This window comes from Sus scrofa, chromosome 6 (assembly GCF_054392235.1).
Source record: "Sus scrofa isolate SSC_HxYL_T2T_F1_AM1 chromosome 6, Sscrofa_HxYL_maternal_Yorkshire_Landrace_v2.0, whole genome shotgun sequence".
Classification (NCBI taxonomy): domain Eukaryota; kingdom Metazoa; phylum Chordata; class Mammalia; order Artiodactyla; family Suidae; genus Sus; species Sus scrofa.
This window is the reverse complement of record NC_139388.1, coordinates 140,623,035-140,648,935: the sequence shown is the minus strand read 5'-3', so window position 1 is coordinate 140,648,935 and position 25,901 is coordinate 140,623,035. Positions and strand designations below refer to the sequence as shown.

The window sequence follows — 25,901 nt, the reverse complement described above, 5'->3', positions numbered from 1 at the left end:
AGAGTTAAGTAAGAATATATGAAAGACTGTTGTCCATGATGACTCAGTCCCGCAGGGCAGGGAGGTGCTCTGAACATGCTCTAAAGAAAAGGGCATGTGGAGTTCCCACCATGGCTCAGTGGTTAACGAATCCGACTAGGAACCATGAGGGTGCGGGTTCGATCCATGGCCTTGCTCAGTGGGTTAAGGATCTGGCATTGCCGTGAGCTGTGGTGTAGGTTGCAGATGGCTCTGGCTCTGCGTTGCTGTGGCTCTGGTGTAGGCCGGCGGCTACAGCTCCAATTAGACCCCTAGCCCGGGAACCTCCATATGCCACAGGTGCGGCCCTAGAAAAGACCAAAAAAAAAAAAAAAAGAGGAAAGAAAATGGGTATGTGTGTTTGTAGACACCCATGAGGTTAAGTTCTGGCTTCCCTCACATTAGAACACCTAGAACCGTTTGAATTAGAACTGCCTGATCAATGCTTCCCACTCAATGCCTTTCCTCTCTCCTGCCCACCCTGTCTGGCTGTAGTCTTGTAAGATTCATATCACATGTTGTCTCTCCTGGAGCATTTCCCGTTCTCACCCTGTGGAGCCGACCTCTCTTCCCACTGAATTCCGTGTAGACGTCTCCCCTGGTATTCGTTACATGTCTCCCTTCCCACACTAGACTGGCACCTCCTTGGTCTCAGGACGAGCTGGGACCCACCTCCATCTCTCCAGCACCATCACGATGCTTTGGTGCCAAGCAGAGGTGCTTGGGAAAGGGAGGGAGCGAGGGTAAGAGAATGCTTTCAGGCAGCAGGAAGCGGAGCCTGTCCTCCTGCTCATACATCCAAGGGTGATAAACACACACGTGTTTATGCAGATACGAGATGGCTGGACCCAAGCTTCTGTGGGATGGGAAGGAGAGGAATTCAGATCAGAGCCCTCTGGACCTGTCTAGTAAGAAATATCTTTATTCTCTCTAGTTTAACCACTTGATGGGATAGACATGGATGGTGAGTTACATAATCATTGGCTTATTCCCCCCTCCCCCCCCCCCCGCTCCAAAGGTAGTGTCTTCCCTTTTGAAAAGTACACCTTTCAGAATTATTTGATCTTTGTTGGAAGCCAATTAAATATTAAGGGGTGGCTCCTTCCTTTGCACAACTCACCAGAACTGAAAGTTTATTTCAGGTTAAGCGATAAAGCGGCACAGTGTTTGCGTCACCTCCTCCCGTCTCCATGCTGCTCCCCTATTCACACTCATTTCTCTCTTGCCTGGACCTCTGTGGCCTTCCAGGATTGCTTTGCTTGCATTTTTCTGCCAGGGCAAGGTGAGCCTCATAAACTACTGATTTCGCCCAGAACCTTTTTCTGAATTCTGGCCAACTTCTAGATTTAGTCCTCATTCCATGGCCTGGATTCAGAACCCACCTTATTAGCCCTGGTCTCCTCCCTCACAGCCCCTCCACGTGTGTCCCAAAGCTTCCACTGCATCAGTGACTTAAGGTGGCCTCACCCAGGCTGCCCCTTGTACCTCGAGCTCTGCCCCTGCCCCTGGGTCCCGATCCATTGACCAGCCCTCCCCACCAAAACTCTTCTCCCTGTCTCCACACTGCTTCAGGGCTCAGGGGAGTAAGAGCCTACCATTGGGCGCCCAGCTTCCATTTCCCCATCTTTCAGGCCAGGGTTCCCTATATTTTCTTTGGAAAGTCGATCCCTCCACCATTAACTATGTGGTTAGCTCTATACACAGCTCCAGGGGTAGGCCCTGGCTAGCTTGCACCTACTGGCACAGCCTGTCCCCCAGGCACGAGAATTGGTTCAAGAGTGAAAACATAACCCCATGCTGGGATACACCTCTTCCCCCAGCTCATAGTGCTTTAGAGTCTGAGACTGATAAGGCTATGTTTGCTGCAAGAAGAATGACGTTGGGAATGAAACCATCACAGGGGAAGCAGATATGAGTGATAGAACTTAGAATGTCATGAGTGCTTGTTCAAGCTGAGCCTGAAGACAACTCACCAGGACAAAGTTATGTAAATACATTCTATAATTTATTTATGCATATTTGTGTTGGGATTTTTGTCATTTTCAAAAAATTTATATTCAACCCATGCTCTCAGTTTATGACACCTTCTGAAAACTCTCCTGGAATTCTCTTTACCAGCATCCTGGCTCCCCATCTGCCACTATAAATAAACAACATAGGGGAGCTCCTGTTGTGGTGCAGCAGAAACGAATCCGACTAGGAACCATGAGGTTGGGGGTTCCATCCCTGCCCTCGCTCAGTGGGTTAAGGATCTGGTATTGCCATGAGCTGTGGCATAGGCAACAGCTCTGATTAGACCCCTAGCCTGAGAACCTCCATATGCCGCAGGTATGGCCCTAAAAAGACAAAAGACAAAAAAAAAAAAAAAAACCCATAGAATAAAGGCATTTCTAACTCACCAGACAGGCTTAGAGACAGGAGCGCTATCATTCACACAATGTCAAGATTAAATCAGCATTAGGGAACAGTAAAGTTCATTATCAGTAGAAGGATGTTCATAATAAGTCGACCACCCTGTGGGCATTTCCCTTGGCTGAGGTTCCCCACACTCATTGAGTCTGTTTGGCAGGAAGGTTGGAGAGGCAACTGTAGCCAGATATTGCTCAGAAGCTATGGACAAATCTATAATACAACAGAACAGAAAATTGATAGGTTCTTTCTATGAAGAAAGAGTCAGTATTGTTTTGTAAGCTTCTTTTGGTTATATAGATGCACACATGTTACGTGCATCAGGTCATAGGGTGAAGCGTATTATTCCTTCGTGCAGATAGAAGCAATGTATTATTGAGAATTTCAAAAGACTGCTATTCTGGCTCCCACCTGAGATAATTCTATAATACAGAACACAAAAAATAGAAGATGAGAGTGTATGACATTAGAGAGGGTACTTATTCTGTGAAACTGTTTAGTCATATCAATATATACACATATATGTAGTCACAATATGAAATATTTTTTGTCTTTTGTCTTTTTAGGGCTGCACCTGCTGCACACGGAGGCTCCCAGACTAGGGGTCGAATTGGAGCTACAGCTGCCGGCCCTACACCACAACCACAGCAACATGGGATCTGAGTGGGATCCTTATGAATTCTAGTTGGGTTCATTAATCACTGAGCCATGACAGGAACTCCAGAAATGTATTTCTTACTGAGGGCGGTAGCCCAAAATTTTGAAAAACACTAATTTGCTTTCTGAGCCCAGAAATATTACAGAACAGTATAATTGTCTGAGATGGAGCCAGGAACATGACAAGAAGGAAGGAGAGCCTCTGATCATTTCAGCATCTAGAGTTATGGAAGCCGGTCTTGTGTTTGTAGAATGATTGCTGGGCTTCAAGGCAATTGGTGATGGCACATCCACAGGACAGCTCAGAAAGCTGAGCCGACAGCAGGACTGACCAAGCCGGGTGTGGAACTTTCCAGCATGTTTCCATGGCCAACGCTTGGAGGGACTGAATTAAAAGCCTTGCAGACATAGGAGCCAGGAGCTTCGGAGAAAGGCTTAACCTTCCCAACAGCTTGCTACCTCTAGTGTTTGAGCTAAAGAAATCCCATAGGATTTCCCTGCAAAGAACTTGACCTTGGGAATCAAAGTTACAGGCATAACTTATTAGAATTTGTGGTTGCTTGAGTAGCTGCAGAATAACAATAACCAAAGCCAGGTGTCTCTTAAAAAGTAGATAATTTGCTTTAAAAAATGTTTTCTCAGATTCTAAATTGTTCATCGCTTGCCTTCTATATTTATTTTTAGTTTGTTTTGTTTTCTAAATGTTTAGCACTTGGAGAATGTTATATTCCTTTGACTAGTTTTAGCTTTATTTTAATCTTCTTTTAAAATAAATTGTTTCAGCTACCTGGCTTACTTTTTATACTCCATTTAATTCTCCTCCCCATTGTTTTCACTTTACAACATTTTTGTCTCCTTCTCCACTTTAACTATAGTCACAACTATAGCTTTGAAATTCTAAGGTTCTGATTTTAACATCTAAAATTTTAATTCTTTTATCTCATTTTTCCTAGTCACACAGTGTCATATCTGAGCTTCTGGTTTTGTTTTTTAACATGTTTAATGTATAATGTTTATTCCCTTATTTGGTTTCTCTTATTTCAGCCTCAATTTTTCTCCTTCTCCTTTGGTTTTTATTGGTTTCTAAGTGTAGTTTCTTATTTGTAATTTTAATTATTCTGTTCCCTGTATAACGTGCATTCATCAGGCTGACAAGCAGCAGAAAGGCAAAGCTGACTCTTAACGACTGTGCTATTCAGTCTTATTAATCCGTGAGCACTTCCATAGCCAACCAAACAAGAATATTTCCTACACAAATTTGCTTCTCACATGCTTTTTTCTCTTTTGATCCATCTCCTTTCTTGGCTGGGTTATAAGAACTCCTGTTGCCTGAATCTTTTTCTGTCCTTGTATTCATGACAAGGAACAAGGAGAAGCTGCCCAGAGCCCAAAAAATCCAGAGACAGAGTCAATGAGCCCCTGGCTGAATGGCTTCCACATGTCTGGTAGGTCTGTACATCTCTGAGCAGCTCTGGCTGCCAGATGGTGTCCGAAGGAGGCGTTCCTTCCATCTCTCTACCCTCAGCGGAAGTTAGGGGGAGGTGGTGAGAAGGGGCTCCAATCCCTTGCCCCTCTCCCTGGGAGGGAGGAGGACTTTCTCATGAACCCAGAGGCACAATCTGAACAATTTCAATGACCGTGGTCAAGAATTCACCGTTGAGTGCCATCTGGCTTCTGTGAGGAGGTGTGTCAGTCCTAGTCCAATCAGAAGATGTGAAACCACATCGTGATTTGAACAGGGAGTTCGAGGGAGTTCCCTGGTGGCCTAGCAGTTAAGAATTTGGCATGGTCACTGAGGTTGCTTGGGTGCAGTCCCTGGTCTGGGAAATTCCATGTGCTGTGGGCAAGGCCAAAACAAAACAAAAAATTAAAAAGGGAAGGAAAAAACAAACAAACAACTGGAGTTCCAGTAGTGGTTCAGTTGTAACGAACCCAACTAGTGTCCATGAGGATATGGGTTCGATCCCTGCCCTCACTCAGTGGGTTAAAGATCTGGTATTGCCATGAGCCGTGGTGTAGGATGAAGATACAGCTCAGATCTTCTATTGTGGTGGCGGTGGTGTAGGCTGGCAGCTGCAGCTCCGATTCGACCCCTGGCCTGGGAACTTCAATATGCCATGGGTACGGCCCTAAAAAGCAAAAACAAAAGACAAAAACCTACAGTGAACAAGGAATCAGAGCAAGGAGGAATTTGCTAGTGAGAGAGAGAGAGAGAGACCTCTAAGGAGTAGAGGCAGGTATCAGGAGCAGCTGCCACCCCTCAGGTTGAAACCAAGGACCTGAGGAAGAAGCTCCCAGGGCCCGAGGTCCCTCCATCGTTGGAGAGGGTGCAGTGGGGCTCACCTGATGGCAGAGCAGTTCAATGAGGTCTTTTCTCAGTGGAACTTGCTGGAAAGCTGCTCTCAGGAGTGCTAGGGAAAGCTATCCTCAGGGAGGAGCCGTATCTTAGAATTCACGTCACACCCCCTAAAAGGGTGTGGGGAAGGCTGCCCAGAGGAGGTGCCCTGCCAGCAGCATCCCATGAGGGAGATGCCTAGGGATGTGTGCTGGGGGAAGCTGCCCTTCGCAGGTGCTCCGCGGCAAAGCTGCTGCAGGCAGGATGCCTAGGGTGCGTTGCTGGCAACCTTTGCTATAAAGCTGCCCACAGGAAGGTGCTCTGTGCTGCCAACTGCTGGATGCCAGGAGAAACACATGCACACTGGTGAATGCACCACACACACACACCCACACACACACCCACACACACACACCCACACACACACACACACACACACACACACACAGTCTGCAGGAGACCTTAAGGAGGAGTACACCAGAAATAGGAAGAGGCGCTCCTTCTTGCCATGCCTCCCCAGCATCCTCTATCGACAAGGCTTAACGTTGTGTTCGCAATAATGGAGAAATTGTGAAAAGGTTCAGCTGAAACAGTGACCTGGTAACTGGAACAGTACCTGGAACTGTTCAGCTCCTGCATTCCCTCTTCCACACATCGGAGCGCTGTCCAGCAACGACCCAACTCTCTATTTCCATTTAACAAGATGTTGCTATTCTTACAAGGGAAGAAATTCTCACGCTTCAAGGAAATAAGGAGAGACACAGCCCTGGATATTGCTGTGTGCACCCCCGGCTGCAGTCATTCCTCCTCAGATTCCATCGCAGCTCCAGGAAATATTTTATTACCTAAAGATTGTATTGTAAGGTTAAGCCCCACCAACCAGCATAAAATAAAAGTGGGAAGAAAGAGTGAGAAGAGAGAAAAATAGTACATACTCATAAATGTGCAACAGGGAAAGACAAAATACACAAAGCTACTACATTTCGGTAGTTAGCTGTGGGCCACAGCTGATCTGATCTTCCTCTACCTACTGCATATCTCTCTTGCCCCCCAGCCAGAAGCTGAGTCGTTCAATTTGTTATTTGGTGGAATGACCCAAATCTTCATTCAGAAGACGGAGTCCTCAATCATCCTGCCTTTTTATGATTGTTACGGCTTTCCATTAACCGTTGCTACTGGCTATGGAGCTAGTAAGGGGCACTCCAAAGAATCCTCTTGCCACACAATCCTCCTTACCTTCAGGGTATAGCGGATACTCAATTTCCCTTTGGTAACTGGAATCAATCACTCCAACCAGTAGTGCAACTCCTTAATTTTGGCGTGTTGGTTCAGTTGTATAAAGAGCCCCAAATGGCCAGGTGGCACTCCTCTCTTCAGATTCAGTGGAACCACTGCGATGACCCCTGATGGAAAAACGTTTCTTTCTTTGCAGCTGAGATCACCATGCTAGCAAAGCTCAAAGTTGCTGGGACAGGAAGCAAAGATACTACAGTTGCATTGTTGGATGAAATAGTGAAAGGAGTTGCTTGCATTTCTACTCTTGATCCCAAATCTCTGCATTCTATCTATGGGGAAATACTGCCGTGTGATCATCTCTGATTTAAAGCCTGTTCTGAGCCCTGTGAGATAGAACTCCCTCCTTTCAGAGCGTTGTGTCCTCTGGGGTTGCGGTAAGTTTGATTAATTTCGTGGGCATAAGTTCATTGCTGTACTTCCCTTGCTGTGAAATGAGTTCTATGATTAGAGTCAATACCATGCCGAATGCCATGATGAGGGATAAGGAGTTCTGTGAGCTCATAGATGGTGATGCTGGCAAAAGCTTTAAGAACAGAGAATGCATATCCATGCCCAGAAGATGTGTCTATTTCAGTGCAAATAAATGTCCGCTCACTCTGCGATGATCAATATGACCCACCTACTCCCAATCGGCTGACTGGAGCCCTTGGGGAATGGAAACACCAACCTAGCAGTGGCTGGATTTAATGAACTCTTCTGCTACTGGTAGATCAGGCTCTCAGCTGAATCATTAGTCAGATCAGCCTTGCTAAGGAGAAATCCAACCTATTGAGCCCATACATAGTCTCTACCCCACATCATAACCACTTCTTTTCATGGACCCATTAGCAAGCACAGGGATGGCTAGGAAAGGAGGCTGACACCCGTAGAGATGTCATTTATAAATGATTATTAGGAGGTTCTTGTGCAGTAAATGTTACTGTGAACATTTACATGAGCCACATACATCTTCACTATCTGTGCCCATCTAGAGAGGGCTCGTAATATAAAATAAGAAAAAGAAAATAGAGAAGGAAGAACTGGGTAATGAGGTGATAATGAAAGAATGGTAAGTCCAGGTTGGGGTCTGCTACGTTTGAGATTCCTGTGGGGCTTTCAGGTAGAAAGGGGCACTTCTGGAACCCAAGAGCGATCCTGGAATATACAAACCAGTGATGTAGAAGGAATAGTGGAAAATATTCAGAGAGAGTGTGAAATTTGAAGAGCTGGAGGACAGAACCCTGTAGAACACCTGGGGTATGCTGTGAAAGAAAGTTCTTGTTGGGGACTGAACAGGAGAGGCTAAGTGAAGAAAATTGGGGGACAGCAGTATGATGAAGGCAGAGAAGAAAATGTTTCTAAAGGTGGGAGTAACCAGCCATTGGTACACATTAAGGAGAGATAAAAAAAAGATCCAGGCGGAGGGAATTCCCCTTATGGCACAGCAGAAATGAGTCCAACTAGTATCCATGAGGACGTGGGTTTGATCCTTGGCCTTGCTCAGTAGGTTGAGGATCCGGCATTGCCATGAGCTGTGGTGTAGGTTGCAGAGGCAGCTTGGATCTGGTGGTGTTGTGGCTGTGGTGTAGGTCAGCAGCTGCAGCTCTGATTTGACTCCTCGCCTGGGGACCTCCATATGCCGTGGGTGCAGTCCTAAAAAGCAAAGAAACAGACAAACAAAAAAGATCCAGGCGGAAAAATGCCATATGATTTGGCAATTAGGAGATGATTGATATCAGCAAAGAAAATGGTTTTAGGGGAGTGGTGGGAGATGATAGAGTCACCGAAAGGTTCACAAATGAATACTAGGTAGGGAAGGCAAGTTAGTGAATGGTGCTCATTCATTCAAAAGAGTCAGCCATAGAATGAAGCAGAAAAGAGCTCTGTGTAGCTTTTTCAAAAGGGAAATGGAATTTTGAGAGGAGTCTTTAGCATCTAACAAAATGCGAGGCAAAGTACTTCTATGCAGAGGGGGATTGCAGGACAAGCAGAGAGGTGAGTTTATGAGTAAAGCCATAGGCCCGAAGGATGGGATCCATAACTCATCTCTAAGACCAAAGGGGTGGGGTTAGGGCTGGGAGGAGGTGAAAACAGAGGTGAATTTGTAGAAAAGAGATATCTTCTGGAAATGCAGCACCTGCTGTGAAGGAGGAATAAAAAGGGTTTCAGGCAGTGTTCTTATCCAGACATCTGGGGCCTGGGGTGAGGATAGATGGTCCAATAATCATGCTAAAGGTGTGATTCCAACAGAGTGGATAGGCCAAAGAACGATGAGATAATTAAAAATTAAGGCTGAAGGTAGAAGGAGAAAAGCCTCAACCTACTTAAAATGGGGGCAGAGGGGTGCTGAAAAGAAAGGCAAAAGATCCTATGGATTGAAATCGTTGGATGGTGTTGAAAGAAAGTGAAAAGAGGAGTTCCCATCATGGCTCAGTGGAAACGAACCCAACTATTTATCCATGAGGACTCGGGTTCGATCCCTGGCCTCACTCAGTGGGTTAAGAATCCAGCATTGGTGTCAGCTATGGTGTAGGTTGCAGATGCAGCTGGGATCTGGCATTTCTGTGGCTGCGGTGTAGGCTGGCAGCTGCAGCTCCAATTCAACCCCTAGCCTGGGAGCCTCCATATGCCATGGATGTGGCCCTAAAAGGACAAAAAAAAAAAAAAAAAAAGAAAGAAAGAAAGAAAAAGAAAGTGAAAAGAAATTGTTACCACCAAATGACATCTCCTGGAGTTCCGACTGTGGTGCCGTGGGTTACGAATCCAACTGCAGTGGTTCAATCCCCAGACCAGCATAGTGGGATAAAGAATCCAGTGTTGCTGCACCTGTGGCATAGGTTGCAGCTGCAGCTCAGGTTCAATCCCTGGCCCAGGAACTTTTCATACGCCACCAGTGCGGCCATTAAAAAAAAAAAAATGACATCTGCTGAAAACAGGAGGGAACCAGACAGTCCAGGAGCACCAAGGCTAATGGTTCTTTAAAGAGTGACCCCTGCCTGAGCCCAAGTACAGGTTAAAAACAAGAGGTAGGTAAAGTCCTGCTCAGCAAAGAACAAAAGGATGAACTTCACTTATGTGCCAGGTATCATATGATGTGCTTTACATTCATGGCTTTATTTATTTATTTAGGGCTGCACCTGTGGCATATGGAGGTTCCCAGGCTAGGGGTTGAATCAGAGATGTAGCTGCTGGCCTACACCATGGCCACAGCAATGGGAGATCTGAGCTGCATCTGGGATCTACATACACCACAGCTCATGGCAACACCAGATCCTTAACCCACTGAGTGAGGCCAGGGATCGAACCCGCATCCTCATGGATGCTAGTCAGGTTTGTTTCTGCTAAGCCACAACGGGACCTCCATGGCCTTTTTTAATGACCCCCCAAGAAAGAGTCCTACATTGCTCTGGCCAGCTGTCCCTGAGATTCTAGTGCACTTGGGGCTGGCATTTTCATGCTAAAACTTGGCCTCTGTCCACCAGTGCTAAATAGAAATGCAGAGACAAAGTTTTGGGTGAAGAGAAAAAAATAGCTTTATGGCTTTGCCAAGCAAAGGAGGCCATAGCAGGCTAATGCCCTAAAGACTGTGCCCTTCCTTGGGAGAGATTAGGAAGTGGTTCTATAGTTTAGGTGTAGCAAGTAGGCCCACAGATAAGGATCAGGGTGGATGCAAGCTTTCATTCTTCTTCAGAATTGGTGTTTAGTGGCCCCAGGACTGGTTCTGGTGGTCCTCCTTTCTGTTTTTTTTGTTGTTGTTGGAGGATCTTAGTTCTGCAGAAGAACTCAAAGATATTATTATGTATATTTCTTGAAGAGGAACCAGGACCCTGCCCCAGGGCTGCACTAAGTCTTCTTGACTGCTCCTCCCTGGTCTCTGCATCCCCTCCCTTCCCTGATTAGCATCTGTTTGAACCTATCCTTTGGAACTCAGGAAAGGTCATAGAGGCTGAAGCTTATTCCCTAAAAACAAGAAATGGGGGACACAAAAAGGCTTTTGTGCCCAGGAGCCCCATAGAAATCTGCTCAGTCCATCATCAGTAGAGGGTCATATCATCTGAGTTCCAAACTCTGACTGGGTAAACCTCGGGCAAATCTGAACATCCTCTGGCCTCTGAGGCTGCAAGCAATCCAAATGAGACAAGGTTGACAGCGCCCACCTTTCCAAGTTTGGAGTAAATGAACTTTTCATAATGAGTTTCTTGGTCACATGTTCATCTAGATCAATCCCATCATTCAAGAGTATTCAGAAGTTCCCACTGTGGCTCAGCAGAAACAAACCCAACTAGTATTCCTGAGGACATGGGTTTGATCTCTGGCCTTGCTCAGTGGGTTAAGGATCTGGCATTGCTGTGAGCTGTGGTGTAGGTCACAGATGCAGCTTGGATCCCCAATTGCTGTGGCTGTGGTGTAGGCTGGTAGCAGCAGCTCCAATTGGACCCCTAGCCTGAGAACTTCCATATGCCGTGGCTGTGGGCCCCAAAAGACACACATATACATTCTATTCAGTTAACCATTTCACAGCACATTTCCAAAGCAGTAAAATGTCTGCATTAAATGAAAGCAAAAAAGACTGTTTGTTGCTAAGGTCCATGAGTCCAAAGACTTCCTTGTGTACACAGCAGGTAAGCATGCAGGTAGGGCAGGCAGCAGCAGAAGGGCAATATGAGAGAACACTTTCCTGGAGATAAATGTGCTGGGGAAGAAGCATGACAAGGAAGTAATGGGGCTGATTCCATAATGTAAAATGGAGACCGAACTCATTTTATAGCCATACCTTGTGATAGAATGTTTATAAAATATTTCTTTATAAGTTAAAACAGTATCTGTTACAGATGAATTTAATTTTGGTAAAAATCAATGCAAAAAGTTCTATGTTAATGCAACATTTGTTGTAAAGATTCCAGAAACAGAGGAGTCAAAATTTCAAATTATGATTCCCAAAGTAACTGTAACTCTGCTGTACAACATACATAATGGAAGAAATGTTATCAACATATACCACAGTGGAAAATACTCAGTAAGCAGAAACAAGCTGAGTTATGCTTGTTGTGGGAAGCATCATTTTCAACCAGCTGAGGATATATAAAGATTGAAACCATAAATGCATGCATTATTTTTTGTATTTAATTCCAATTTTTCTTGATCCAATTTAATCGGCTTTGCATCCAAACTACATTTCCCTTTCATAAACTTCAAATGAATGTCTTTCATAAATTTTAAAATCCGTATCATTTTTTTTTTTTTTCCTTCACACAGGCTGCCTTGGCAGAATAGCATCATTATACCCTGGCCCTCCCCAAAATGGTCAGGACATGTCTGCTGGGATCCATTTATCTACAGTCCTTGTCTCTGGGAAGGACACCGGAAGGGAGGGGAACAAGAATACCAAAGAGAACAAGAATCACATGGAGTAGCTTAGAAAGGAAAACAGGTGCAACTGAGAGAGGGACCCTGACACCATTAACTTCCCCCTTGGTATCTTCCTAAGCAGAAATAAGAAAAATACCACCATATATTTGCAATTTCCAAAGTGTTTCATCTGATCCTCACAACGACACCATGAGAAACGCAAAAGGAAAACACCTTTTAGTTTTTCAGCTCTTTGTGACTCAAGTAGAATATACTGAAGGGTGTGCTTTTATGTTATCATTTAAAGTCTGGGCCATTTAATTGCACTTACAATATTATCCACTTAACATATGCAGGGGATTTACTTATTATTGAAGGCAGAATAATGTGCTTTATATAAAAAGATTATGGTTATGAGTTAAACATTTAACATGTTTTAAGCTTTTTGCTTTAACTATATTCCGAAGGGTCAATAATGAAACAGAAAAATAATTGCCCTTTGAAACTTTGTCTGGAAAATAATTAATCTTGTATATTATATCTAGTATTACTTCTCCCAGTTTGGTTTTAACTAGGAAGGGCACCTTCTATAATCTCTGAAGACGAATCCTTTCACTTTCCAGTAATCCTTACCATCAGAGTATGTTTCATTATATTCAAACTAAATTACTTTGGCTCCAGAACAATCATATTTCCTGTACTACTCTAAGTAGCTTCCCCCACCACAGTGTCCATGACCTTGTCTAAGTGTTTGAAGGGTGACATGGTCAACCTTTTATCTGTCTCTTAGCACTACTACAATCTAACTACTCAAATTTAAGGTTTTTTCCCCCCTTTTCTATGTACAAAAAGATGCTTCTCCATATAATCAAATAAAAATTTTCCTTCTTCATTCATCTAGTGCACCAAGAAAAAAAAAAAGATCAATTAAAATGAAGACTCAGAGCTGGCAAAAAGCCTCAATCATTTGTTCTAACCTGAGAGATAACACAGTTAATCCTTTGCCTGTGAAAGGCAAGACCATTTTGTATATAATTAAAGGGTAATATTTTAAGTGTTGAAAGGAAAACGAAGTTTAAGGACTATTAATTTTAGGAGGTTTTATTGTGGAGGAAGAGTTGTCTTCTGTATGTTACCTATAATTACAAAACAGATTGTATAACAAATAAAGATTAACACATAAGTTCCTGGATAAAACAGATAAAACACGGAAAGTACCCCAAGAGACATGAACACTCACCTTTTACGGTTTTGTTTTCCCCCTTATATATGAAAAAAACAGTATCTGGGGCTGACGGCAAAGCATAGTCTCAATACCATTTCCAGTTCTGAGACAGATACAAGGACAGCTGGCAAGATGAAGAAATCCATGATTGGGATACAGGCTCTTGCATCTTGTCAGAGACCAGACAAGAGGCTTCCTGCCTTCTGTGACACATCAGTCATACATGAAGAAGGGCCACAAGCACGGATTTTCATACAGTCCACCCACTGTATGGGACTGTCCTAGGAAAAGTGTAGATTCTTAAACAGAATGAAACATCTCTTTCAGTGTGGAAACTGAAGAGGAGGTGATCAATTCTAGCAGATTCCAAAACACTTAGAAGTGAAAAAGGATGGGCTTGCTTCTCTTGAGCCGTCAATATGTGAAATTCCCAAGGATCTTAAAATTTCCAGACAAACTGTACTACAGTCTCCTGGACAGTAAATCAGGTCCTGGAGTCTGTAGTACAGTGGACTAAGAAACTAGTTTTTCATATTTACTTACAATTTTAGTTACAGAATTCTAAAGACAGCTCATAGTAAAATATTAACATATTTAAAAAATGAACCAAAAGAAAATTTGGGGAACAAAATAAGTGGTCTAATTAGAGAAGAGTATTAAATAAATTACTGTACATTCATAAAATAGATGGTATGCAGCCATTCACAATTTGTTCTTGAAGAATATCCAAGGAGCAGGAAAGGGTTGATAACATGTTGCAAAATGACTAGTGAGGTTGCAAACCAGTAGTTCTATATGATTTCTATTTTGGAAAAAAAAAGTTACGGTAAAGACTGGGAGAACAAACACAAAAATACTAATGAGTTCCTATGACAGTGAGAATTTAATGTCTTCTTTTTTTCCAAATGAAAAGGGGATAAAATGAGGAAAAATCCACACTTTCAAAAAAAAGTCAATGAGTAGGCTCCAATTTTTTGGCCAAATACTTTAATAACACACAAAATGAAAAACGGATACATATTTAGCATTTAACACTCTCACTAACAATTATCTTTAAGTTATAAAATCAATGGTTCATTCAAATTTAGTTCCCTTGTATTTTTCACAAAGTCACACAAGAGCAATGTATTTTGTCAAATATACTGACATCAACTTTTATCCACGGTTGTAGTCTTCCATGTAGTCTTCTTCATACATCATTGCATCTAGAAAATGAATTTCATGTGCTTGATTCCATACGTTTTGAAGAAAACCATGATAATGAGTGCCCACAATCCTAGAATAAATCCTCCAGGAGGATGCCAATCTTTCAGCTTTGGTTTCTGCAAAACAAGGATAATATAAATTAAACAATAGGTAAATAAGTCAACAACAGAGACATACTGATGGAAAATAGGAAATTCACGGGTTGTGCTTTAAGGGGGAGTAATTTATACAAATTAAATGTCCTGTCAGCCTTCCCTATCTGCTGGTTCCACATTCATGGATTCAATAACTGTGGAATTAAAATATTGGGGGAAAAAATTCCAGAACATTCCAAAAAGCAATCTTGAATTTAGCGTGCACTGGTACTGTTTACATAGGATTTACATTATATTTACAACGATTTACATAGCATTTACATTGTGTTAGGTAGTATCAGTAATCCTGAGAGGATTTGAAATATGCAGGAGAACATGCTTTGATTACATGCAAACACTACACCATTTTATACAAGGGACTTGAGCATCCACTGAGGTCCTGGAACCAGACCCCTGGGGCCTACACTGGGACAGCAAAAATGGTAATGACTTCAAACAGGATAAATAACTCAAAGTGATTCTTACAAGAATCTGTTTCAAATGAAATTTTGTTCCCTAAAGGGGGTCTTCCTTGCTTACTCTGTCCAACCATCTTTCTTCACCCAAGTTATTCCATAGTCCATCAGTCCTCTTTCATTTTTTTTTTTTTTCCTTTCTTTTTACAGCCACACCTGTGGCATATGGAAGTCCCCGGGCCAGGGATTGAATTGGAGCTGCAGCCGCAGGCTTATACCACAGCCACAGCAATGCCGGATCCTTAATCCACAGAACAAGGCCAGGGGTCAAACCCACATCCTTACAGGGACAACATCGGGTCCTTAACCTGCTGGTCCACAACGGAATCTCCTCACTTTTATTTTATATATTCAGTATCTATCTCTTCTATCAAAGCATGGCTCTATGAGGGTCATTTTGTCATATTCCAGAACCCAGCCTGCCACAATGCCTGGCATATGGGAGACACTCCTATATTATGCTGAGTCAATCAGTGGAAAAACAATGCTACCCAATTCCATTTATTCATATGTTCAACAGGTATTCAGGGGTGAGGGGTGAGTTTGGTCGTGTTATAGAACCTTGAGGTAGACTGCACCTTACAACATTCTGCCTATTTAAAACTCACGAAGTTAAATGCCAGCTCCTCCAGACTTTCCCAAATGATGAATTCTTTGCTTTGAATTCTGTAGCTCCTTCTATTTGGACCCGTATCCACTATTACAGTTACCTTTATTGGTTATCTCCATGCAAACTTCCAGGGGAAAAGTCTGGCTGAGTCCATTTTACATGCCCTTTTCCATTTCTCACCCCTCAACACCCAGCCAAGTGTTCTGTGTGTTTCTTTGCCCAGCCAGGAAAGGCAGATCAGTCGTCTCCACTTAGTTGTCATTTCAGCAGCTACACTATGGCCCTGAATTTGAAGGTCTGTGACTAGGATCTCTTTATGAATTCTACTTCTTGAATTACAAGCCGAGATTGTAAGGACAGTTATGATAGGACAAACATTTTTAAATGATTAAAGTGAATAGAAACTGTAATCCAAAATTGGCTAATGTAAACTAGCTCCCATAAAGGCTCATAAATCTCCTAGAGGTTTCCACATCTTATAGTTTGGTTTTCCCTTAACTATGGGAAGGCACGGGAAAAGGAGGGAAGAAAAGGGGAAAGGGGGGGGAGGGAGGGGGAAGGGAGGAAAAAAATTACACAAATCAATCAGAATTCGTCAGTAAGGGCCACACATTAATATACATTCACTACCACATTCTATACTTAGTTACATTTATTATCTATGTTTTAAAACACCTAATAGTTACCTCATGTGTTGAAGATTTTAAACTCACTACTGGAATTCCAAAGAATATTTTGATAGAAATTCTATTTTTATTTTAATCTTATAAATGGAGAAGTTATTTATGTAAATGTCTGATTTTCAATCAGGTAACCTTTTTTTCCAAAGGAAATGAATTACTGTATTGAAATTTTAGTTATCAAAAGTTTAAGAAACCAAGTTTTGTTATAGATGGAAATTTTTTTTTTTTTTTTTTTTTTTTTTGTCTTTTTGCCTTTTCTAGGGCCGCACCCGTGGCATATGGAGGTTCCCAGGCTAGTGGTCTAAATGGAGCTGTAGCCGCCAGCCTATGCCAGGGCCACAGCAACGCCAGATCCGAGCCGCGTCTTCTGTGACCCACACCACAGCTCACGGCAACGCTGGATCCTTAACCCACTGAGCAAGGCCAGAGATCACACCCGCAACCTCCTGGTAACCTGCAACCTCCTAGTTCTTAGTCGGATTCGTTAACCACTGAGCCACGACGGGAACTCCAAGATGGAATTTTTAAGTTAAAATATGGATAATAATTTCAAAACCAAGAGTAAACCATCTTTCAAGTATTTGCAACAGCTGTAATGTGATATAAAAAAATCAGTGATTTCATTTTCTTTGTGATGAGAACCCTTAGGATTTCCTCTCTTAACCACTTCTATATACAACATTCAGCAGTGTTAGTAACTTTAATCCGGTTGTACATTACATCCCTGGTACTTATTTACCTTATTAATTGGAAGGTTCTACCTTTTGACCACCTTCATCCAGTTCTTCCTCTCCACACCCACCTATGGTAACCACAGATGTGATCAGAATCTTCCTCTATATGAGCCTGCTTGATTTTTGTTTGAAGTATAATTGACCTAAAACACTATGTTTGTTCCTAGTGTATAACCTTGTGAGTCAACATTTCTAAACATCACAAGGAATTGTGTGATTGAGTCACTCTGCTGTACAACGGAAATTGAAGAAACACTGTAAATCAACCACACCTTAATAAAAAAAATATTTCTAAATGTTTAAAAATCACAATAGGTCTAGTTACCATCTGTCACCATACAAAGATATTACATTATTATTGACTATATTCCCCATGCTGTACATTTCATTCCCATGACTCATTTGTTTTATAACTGGAAGTTTGTGCCTTTTAATCTCCCTCAACTATTTCACTCATCTCCCACCCGCTCCCCTCTAGCAACCATCTATTTATTCTCTGTCTCTATGACTGTTTCTGTTTTGTTATGTTTGTTCATTTGTTTTGTTTTTTAGACTTCACATGTAAGTGAAATCATATGGTATTGGTCTGTCTCTGTTTGACTTATTTCACTTGGCAGATTACCCTCTAGATCAATCCATGTTGTCACAAATGGCAAGATTTCATTCTTTTTATGGCTAATATTCCATTGTGTACATGTTTGTACACACACATACACACATCTATATATGTATACAAATTTATGATAATATATTATCATCTCATATTTGAAAAGGTATATGCATCCCTATGTTCACTGCAGCATAATTCTCAGTAGCCAAGATACGGAAGCCACCTAAGTGCCCATCAGTGAATGAGTGGATAAAGAAGATGGGGTATATATACTCAATTAGGTGATCTTTCTGCAACTTCTTTCTCTTCTGAAGTTCTCCTCCCTTAGCTTCTGTTTTTCTCTACTTCCCTAGCCATTCCTTAGGTCTTCTTTGCTTCTTAAATGCTAGCATTCTCTAGAGCTCTGCTTTCAGCCATTTACTCTCTCTCTCTTTGCATAATATCTCTGGGTGACACCTGTACTCTGGTTTCAACCTTTGTCAATAGGCTTATGACTCTTGGAACTCCTATTGTGGCTCAGCGGTAATGAACCTGACTAGTATCCATGAGGATGCAGGTTCAATGCCTGGCCCCACTCATGGGTGAAGGATCCGGCATTGACATGAATTGTGGTGCAGGCTGGCAGCTGCACTCCGATTTTACTCCTAGCCTGGGAACCTCCATATGCCACAGGTGCGGCCCTAAAAAAGAAAAAGATATTCCAAAGGATATCTCACTATAGCCAAGATTAAACTCATCCCTAACCCCTCTACCTGATTCTACCCTTCCTTTCCTATTCTCCACTGCCCCATCTATGGGGCATCACCATGTTAGCCAAGTGATAAACCCATTCTTATTTCCCCCATCTCTCAAACCTTCTCATTTGAATAAGTTACTCATTCTTACAGGTTTTCTCCCCATGGCACCTGTCCTTTGTAAGTTTTCTATTGCCGCTGTTTCTGTTTTGTTATGTTTATTATAAGTATCATAAGCCACTATCTTAGTTCTTGCTCTTAGTTTCTTGTCAGGAAATAGTCTAACCAGTTTCTCTTCCTCAAAGGTGTCTTTTATTTTTCATTTATCAACCATGTTGCTACCAAACACATCTTTTAAAAATATAAATATATATTTGTAAAATATATATTTGCCACACATAATGTATGCATGTAGGTATTGTTTGCCTTAAGTGTACATTACTTTTTTAATTTAAAAAATCAGGTAAGTTAAAAACTATCACATATTGTATTGTGGTTCAAAGAGCATGAGATTTAAAATCAGCTGCCTTGGATTCAAAGTTTAGCTTTAATACTTAAAGCCCAAGTTATCTGCCAAGCTACTACTCCACTCTGAATTTCTGATTCTGTAATATGGGCATAGCAACACGTCTCTGGGAATGAATGAATGCACAATTACTATAATGATGTGGTTGTGAACATGTACCCATAATTTACACACTCCTACCTAGAAAAGTGATGACAACACGTCTCTGGGAATGAATGAATGCACAATTACTATAATGATTTGGTTGTGAACATGTACCCATAATTTACACACCTACCTAGAAAAGTGATGATATGAAACTCAAAGTACTTTTTAGATGCTTTTCATTTGTGTTTGCCAGTTATAAGGAAAATATTTGGGAAAAAATCTGATTTTTGTTATTTTAGTAGGTATAACCTTTATTAATTCAAAATTAACTTAAACTAACAGGAGAGAAACCCACCTTAATATTTTTATCTGGATCATAATGCTAGAGTTTTAGTTTTTATTTATTTATTTATTTATTTATTTATTTATTTATTTATTTATTTTGTCTTTTTGCCTTTTCTAGGGCCGCTCCTGAGGCATATGGAGGTTTCCAGGCTAGGGATCTAATTGGAGCTGTAGCCACTGGCCTACACCAGTGCCACAGCAACGCGGGATCCGAGCCGCATCTGGGACCTACACCACGGCTCAGGGCAACACTGGATCCTTAGCCCACTGAGCAAGGCCAGGGATCAAACCCGCAACCACATGGTTCCTAGTCAGATTCATTAACCACTGAGCCACGACGGGAACGCTTAGAGTTTTAGTTTTTAATCAAATGCTTAATATGAACTGAACCAACAATATTGCTTAAAGTGGTTACATTACACACTTACTGCCATGTCTACTCTCACACTTCACCACTCCTTCCAGAAAACTCTCCAAACACCTCCCAAAATTACACCAAATTTTCCCTCATGTTACTTTCTACTCAAGTCTACAGTGGCTCCTGATCATACGTGTGATGATGACGATAACTGAAGTTCTTTCCTTCCAGTATCTCACACGATGATAAGCTCAGTGGTTCTGAAACCACTTCAGATGGTTTGTGAGCTCCTGGAACACTGTGCAACATTGGGAAAAATATTAATTCAACTAGAAAATTTAGAATAATTAATATAAAACATAATTATATTAAAGATAGGCAATATAAGTATCACAAGTATGTAACATGAAAAACAAGTGAGTGAACTGAACATGATTAACTACTGCTCAGTTTTGTCCTGTTTATTTTCTATTAGTCAAACAAACAGTTGGTAACTGACTCATGCCAAAGAGATAACGAAGCATAAGACCAAAAATTATTTTTCCACAAACTAGGGAAAGATCACCATTATTCATTGTTAATGGAGGCACACCTTTATACAATAGTCTGCAGATGTTCCCTGGGAATCCAACTTAAGAGTATCGACCTGGTTGGGGAGATAAGACTCAGATTTCCCCAATAACTAGGAGTTTGATATATATGGTATTTGAAACACACACACACATATACTTAGGCTATTATTTTTCAAAAATTTAAATAAATATTGTCAAAATCTGGCCCTAAAGTAAACTCTGAACTGTAGAATAACAGCCTGTAATATAGACAATTGTTCCATAAACCAATTTAATGAATTTCAGTGCTAAAACAGTTCAGGTGAACCTTCAAGAGTTTAAGAGCACTTGTCACTTCAGGTAGTATTTAAACTGAGGCATGTAAAAAAAAATGTTGAACATCCTTTAAGCTCTATGATTCATTAGAGATTATTGAAATAATAATCAAGTAGATAAAAGCAAATCTTATTTCTGCACCTGTGGAAACTAGTTACTTTCCAATGAGATGGATTGCCTGAGGTCTAGAATAATGACAATAAAGACACAAATAAACCAGTGGGACCTAATTAAACTTAAAAGCTTCTGCACAGCAAAGGAAAACATTTTTAAAAAAATGAAAAGACAACCCACAGGATAGGAGAGTATCTTTGCAAACGATGCAACAGACAATGGCCTAATATCCAAAATATACAAACAACTCATGCAATTCAACAACAACAAAACAAACAAACCAAATGAAAAATGGGTGGAACACCTAAACAGACAATTCTCCAAAGAAGACATACAGACGGCCAAGAGGCACATGAAAAAAATGCTCAATATCACTAATTATTAGAGAAATGCAAATCAAAACTACAGTGAGGTACCACCTCACATCAGTAAGAATGGTCATTGTTAACAAGTCAACAAATAAGAAATGCTGGAGAGGGTGTGGAGAAAAGGGTACCCTCCTTCACTGTTGGTGGGAATGTAAATTGGTACAACCACTGTGGAAAACTGTATGGAGGTTCCTCAGAAAACTAAATTAGAACTACCATATGATCCAGCAATACCACTTTTTGGCATATATCCAAACAAAACGTGCATTGAGAAAAATACGTGCACCCCTATGTTCATCACAGCACTATTCACAATAGCTAAGACCTGGAAACAACCTAAATGACCATCAACAGATGAATGGATTAAGAAGATGTGGTACATATACAGCATGAATATTACTCAGTCATAAAAAAGACAAGCTAATGCCATTTGCAGCAACACAGATGGAACTAGAGTTTCTCATACTAAGTGAAGTAAACCAGAAGTAAAAGACAAATACCATACAGTATCACTTATTTGTGGAATCTAAAATACGGCACAGATGATCCTATCCACAAAACAGGAACAGAGAGGAGAGCAGACTTGTGGTTCCCAGTGTGGAAGGAGGAGTGAGTGGGGTGGACAGGCAGTTTGGGGTTTTTGGATGCAACCTGTTATATTTGGAATGGATGGGCAATGGGGCCCTACTGTACAGCACAGGGAACTGTGTGTGATTAGGTCACTTTGCTGTACAACAGAAATTGAAGATACACTATAAATCAATTATACTTTAATAAAAATCAATCAATCAATAATTTTACTATTACATCTTTTTAAAAAACATTTAGTTTATTTACAATGTCATGTTAGTTTCAGGTATACAGCAAAGTTTATATATATATATATACACACACATACATACACATATACACACACACATTTTTTTTTCATTTATAGATTATTACAAAATATTGAGTATAGTTCCCTGTGCTATACAGTAGGTCCTCACTGGTCATCTATTTTGTATATAGTGGTGTACATATGTTAATCCCAAACTCCTAATTTATTTCCCCCCTTCCCCTTTAGTAACCATAAGTTTGTTTTCTTTTGGGTCTATATCTGTTTTGTAAAATAAGCTCATTTGTACCTTTTTTTTTTTTTTAAATCTACATATAAGTGATATCATATGATATTTGTCTTTTTCTGCCTGGCTTACTTGACTCTAGGTCCATCCATGTTGCTGCAAATGGCATTATTTCATTCTTTTTTTCAATTCCATTGAATATATATACCACATCTTCTTTATCAATTATTCCATTGAATATATATACCACATCCATTGAATATATATGCCACATCCATTGAATATATATGCCACATCCATTGAATATATATACCACATCTTCTTTATCAATTCACCCATTGATGGACATTTCTTCCATGTCTTGGCTATGCGAGCAACAAGGTCTTAATTTACAAAATATTCAAACAGTTCATACAGCTTATTATCAAAAGAACAAACAACCTAATCGAAAAGTGGGCAGAAGATCTATACAGCGATTTCTCCAAAGAAATGCAAGTGGCCAATGGGCACATAAAAAAATTCTCAACACTGATAATTATTAGAGAAATGCAAATCAAAACTACTATGAGGTTTTACTTTACTCAGGTCAGAATGGCCATCATCAAAAAGTCTACGAATAATAAATTCTGGAGAGGGTGTGGAGAAAAAGGAGCCCTCCTACACTGTTGATAGGAATGGAAATTGGTACAGTCACTATGGAGAATGGCATGGAGGTTCCTTAAAAAAAATAAAAACAGAGTTACCACATGATCTTGCGATCTCACTCCTGAACAGATATCCCAAGAAAACTACAATTCAAAAAGACACATGCACCTCCTTGTTCACTGCAGCACTATTTACAAATTTATCACTACATCTTCGGCTTAGTAGCCAGAAATAGTTGGCCAGAGATTAGACAATTATAGCATCTTTGGAAGTAACTTCCAGTTCTCCAAAGATTAGATCTGGTAGCTATTTTGATGTTATTCTAAAAACTGTTTCAGAGAATTCTGGAGGCATTGTTTCCTGATCCTTCAACTAGATGTATCCCTCATTTAGATCACTGGTGCCAGGAAAGGATAAGAGAGCAAAAGCAAAGGGCTAAAGCTGGGGTTTCCCCAACACCAAACTCTGAAAGCAATAAAGGACTAAGAAATATATGTTATTACTCCAAAATTATTATGCAATGGTACATTTATTCATATCACAACACTGTACAAGTTAACAAAACAGCAAATCTCAGTCTTTCAAAAACTGCTATATTTTTATTGTATATTCATTACATATATTTGATTAACAAAAAATGAGAAATGAATTATTAATTATATACATTTGGACTCTTAGCTTAACATGGCATCTATGTAGAATACTCCCAGTGTAGCCTCTCCCATCTTCTCAGGAAAAAAAAAAAAAAGGCAAAAAGAAAACCCACAACAGCACACCCTACTAATGAGAAACCTTAGACAATTTCACTATCTGTTAAGTCCTAGAAACCAGGTCTGGAAACAAATTAATGGTGGCCCAGTTTTTCTGATTAGTACACACGATGCAAAGGATTGCTTTGCTCTGTAAAACACAGTAATTCTGTCGGCTGAGAAAGAGCCTTTAGCTCCCTCCCTTTTTCTGCCTGCTGTTTAAGAGAAACAGTGTTTACATAGCAGAGGAATGGCTTTAGGATGCAGCGGGAGCAGTGTAACTCATTCCCAGCTGACCAATGGCATATACTTCTTTCTACATCCATTTAAATGCAATTCTCATTAAAGGACATGTCAGAAGGTAGAGGGGCAGTGACAATGGTTCACTGCATCTAAGAAAGTTCAATATCCAAATGAAAATCTCTGCAATGAAGGGAAAATACAGGAAAAAATCTTTTTAATAGTATACGTTAAGAAATATGGCTTTTCCATATACTTCATCTTTTTAAAGTGTCCAAAACCCAGGCATACATAGCATGGTAGCAGATGATCCTAGTTTAGTTTAGCAAAACCACATTTGAAGTCTGTCTGCCAGTCACTGGGAAATGTGTAACAACCTATTCTTCAGATGTGGGTCAGAAAAGGCATTTAAGTCTAAGCAGATAGTGAGAAGCATCCACATGCTACTGGTAAATACCAAAGGTGACCTAAGAAAAAGGGAAAAAGCAAGGTGAGGTCCACGAATAAAAATACTCCGCACATGGGGAAGAACTATCCTGAGGATACAGAGAATGTATCTCTGAAGAGATTTAATAAGGAATCAAAAATAATTTTAGAAAATTTTTATTTGGCATGGACTTGACTAAAAATACACAAGAAGCCAAAAACAAATGAATAGTATCGAGAGAAAAATAATACAAGACACAGGGTCAAAATGTTCACATAAAAGGAAGCTAAGTGACATAATTTTGTAACAGCAAAATTAAAATCTATAATGATGAGGAAAATAGTGTCTTAAGCACATCTCTGAACTATGGTAGACTGATGGCCAAAAAAAAAAAAAAAAAAAAAAAAAAAGGGTCCCAGTTCTCCATGCATTCTTGCGTCTATTCGCTTTGCAGTATGTTTATTATCTTAAGAAGATCAAGCTTCCACCTGAATACTTGAAGCTTCAGGTTTCTGCAACAGTATAAATAAAATCGGCATGAAGGGCAGCTCATCAACCCCTTGCCCATCATGAACTTGGTTGAAGTGAGGGAGGCCTATGAAGATAATCCCCTTGGAACCTTCTAGAATGAGAAATCCAACCCCATTAACTCATCTGAGCTAAATTTCACAAAGTAAGAACTTCAGCAACCACCTGTCACACCTGAATAGTATGTACAGCCAGGCTCTGATGAAGCCATGCTACAGTGTCTTCTAGAGGAAAATTCCATGAATGTTCCTTTCCAGCCACCTCTCACTTTAAGGAAGCTGCAGCTGTGCTCACTTCTAGCTTTCACTCATAACCTTCCTAGAAAGAGACTGACTCCACTTGCCCCATGCTAAGAACTGCTCCAGAGGAAACAGAGTGGCAATCTAGAGACTAACTCACTTTGTTTCCCTCCAGCCTTTCTCCTCAGTTGCAATCTAGATCTTGAGTCTAGTTCCTTTTGAAGTTAGTTAGCAATTAGTGTCAGTCAGATGTGCCCCCCACCCCATCCTCTGCCAGAGAAGTGAACATCTCCCCGAATCTTGATGTATCTTATCCATGGTAAATTTCCAAAGAAATTAATCTAACCTAGGATAATTAAAGATGATTGGTTTTTATAATTTTACTTTCAAGAGAAATTTGACCACTGTTTTCCTTAACCATGATTTCAGTTCTTCTGTAATGAGAATACCTACTATTAATATTATTAGTTAATATTGCTCTGAAATTTCCAGCCAATCCAGGCATAACTTCTAAGAAGTAAATTTTCATTATTTGCAGATGTATCAACAAAGTCTACAAAACAATTCATATTATTGAGAATATAGAGTTCAGATTTCAGACTTTAAAAAAAAAACCTTCCAATGTGCCTATAAAAATGAGTCAGAAAACAGAATAGAAAAAAAATTTACAATAGAAATAAAGAACATAAAATATCCAGGAATACTCAAGCATGAGATATAAGGCAAATAATCTATATTACTCTGCAGAGGGGTAAACAGTCCTGAATATCAAAAAGGATAGAATAAAGCTAATCTATAATGCTACTCGGATGTAAAATAGAAAAAAAATCAATGAAACAAAATAGAAAGTAGACAATCAGCCCAGTATC

At 40.6% G+C, this 25,901-nt stretch overlaps 1 protein-coding gene across 1 annotated transcript in view; it reads right to left on the bottom strand.

Moving 5' to 3' along the window:
• Positions 1–14,238: 14,238 nt before the first annotated feature.
• The window catches only part of PIGK (phosphatidylinositol glycan anchor biosynthesis class K), a 117,148-nt gene continuing 105,485 nt past the window's right edge, over positions 14,239–25,901 (bottom strand). The window contains 1 exon segment of the mRNA NM_001032358.1: positions 14,239–14,590. Within this exon segment, the coding sequence (NP_001027529.1) occupies positions 14,474–14,590 (117 nt within the window). The 3' untranslated portion in view covers positions 14,239–14,473.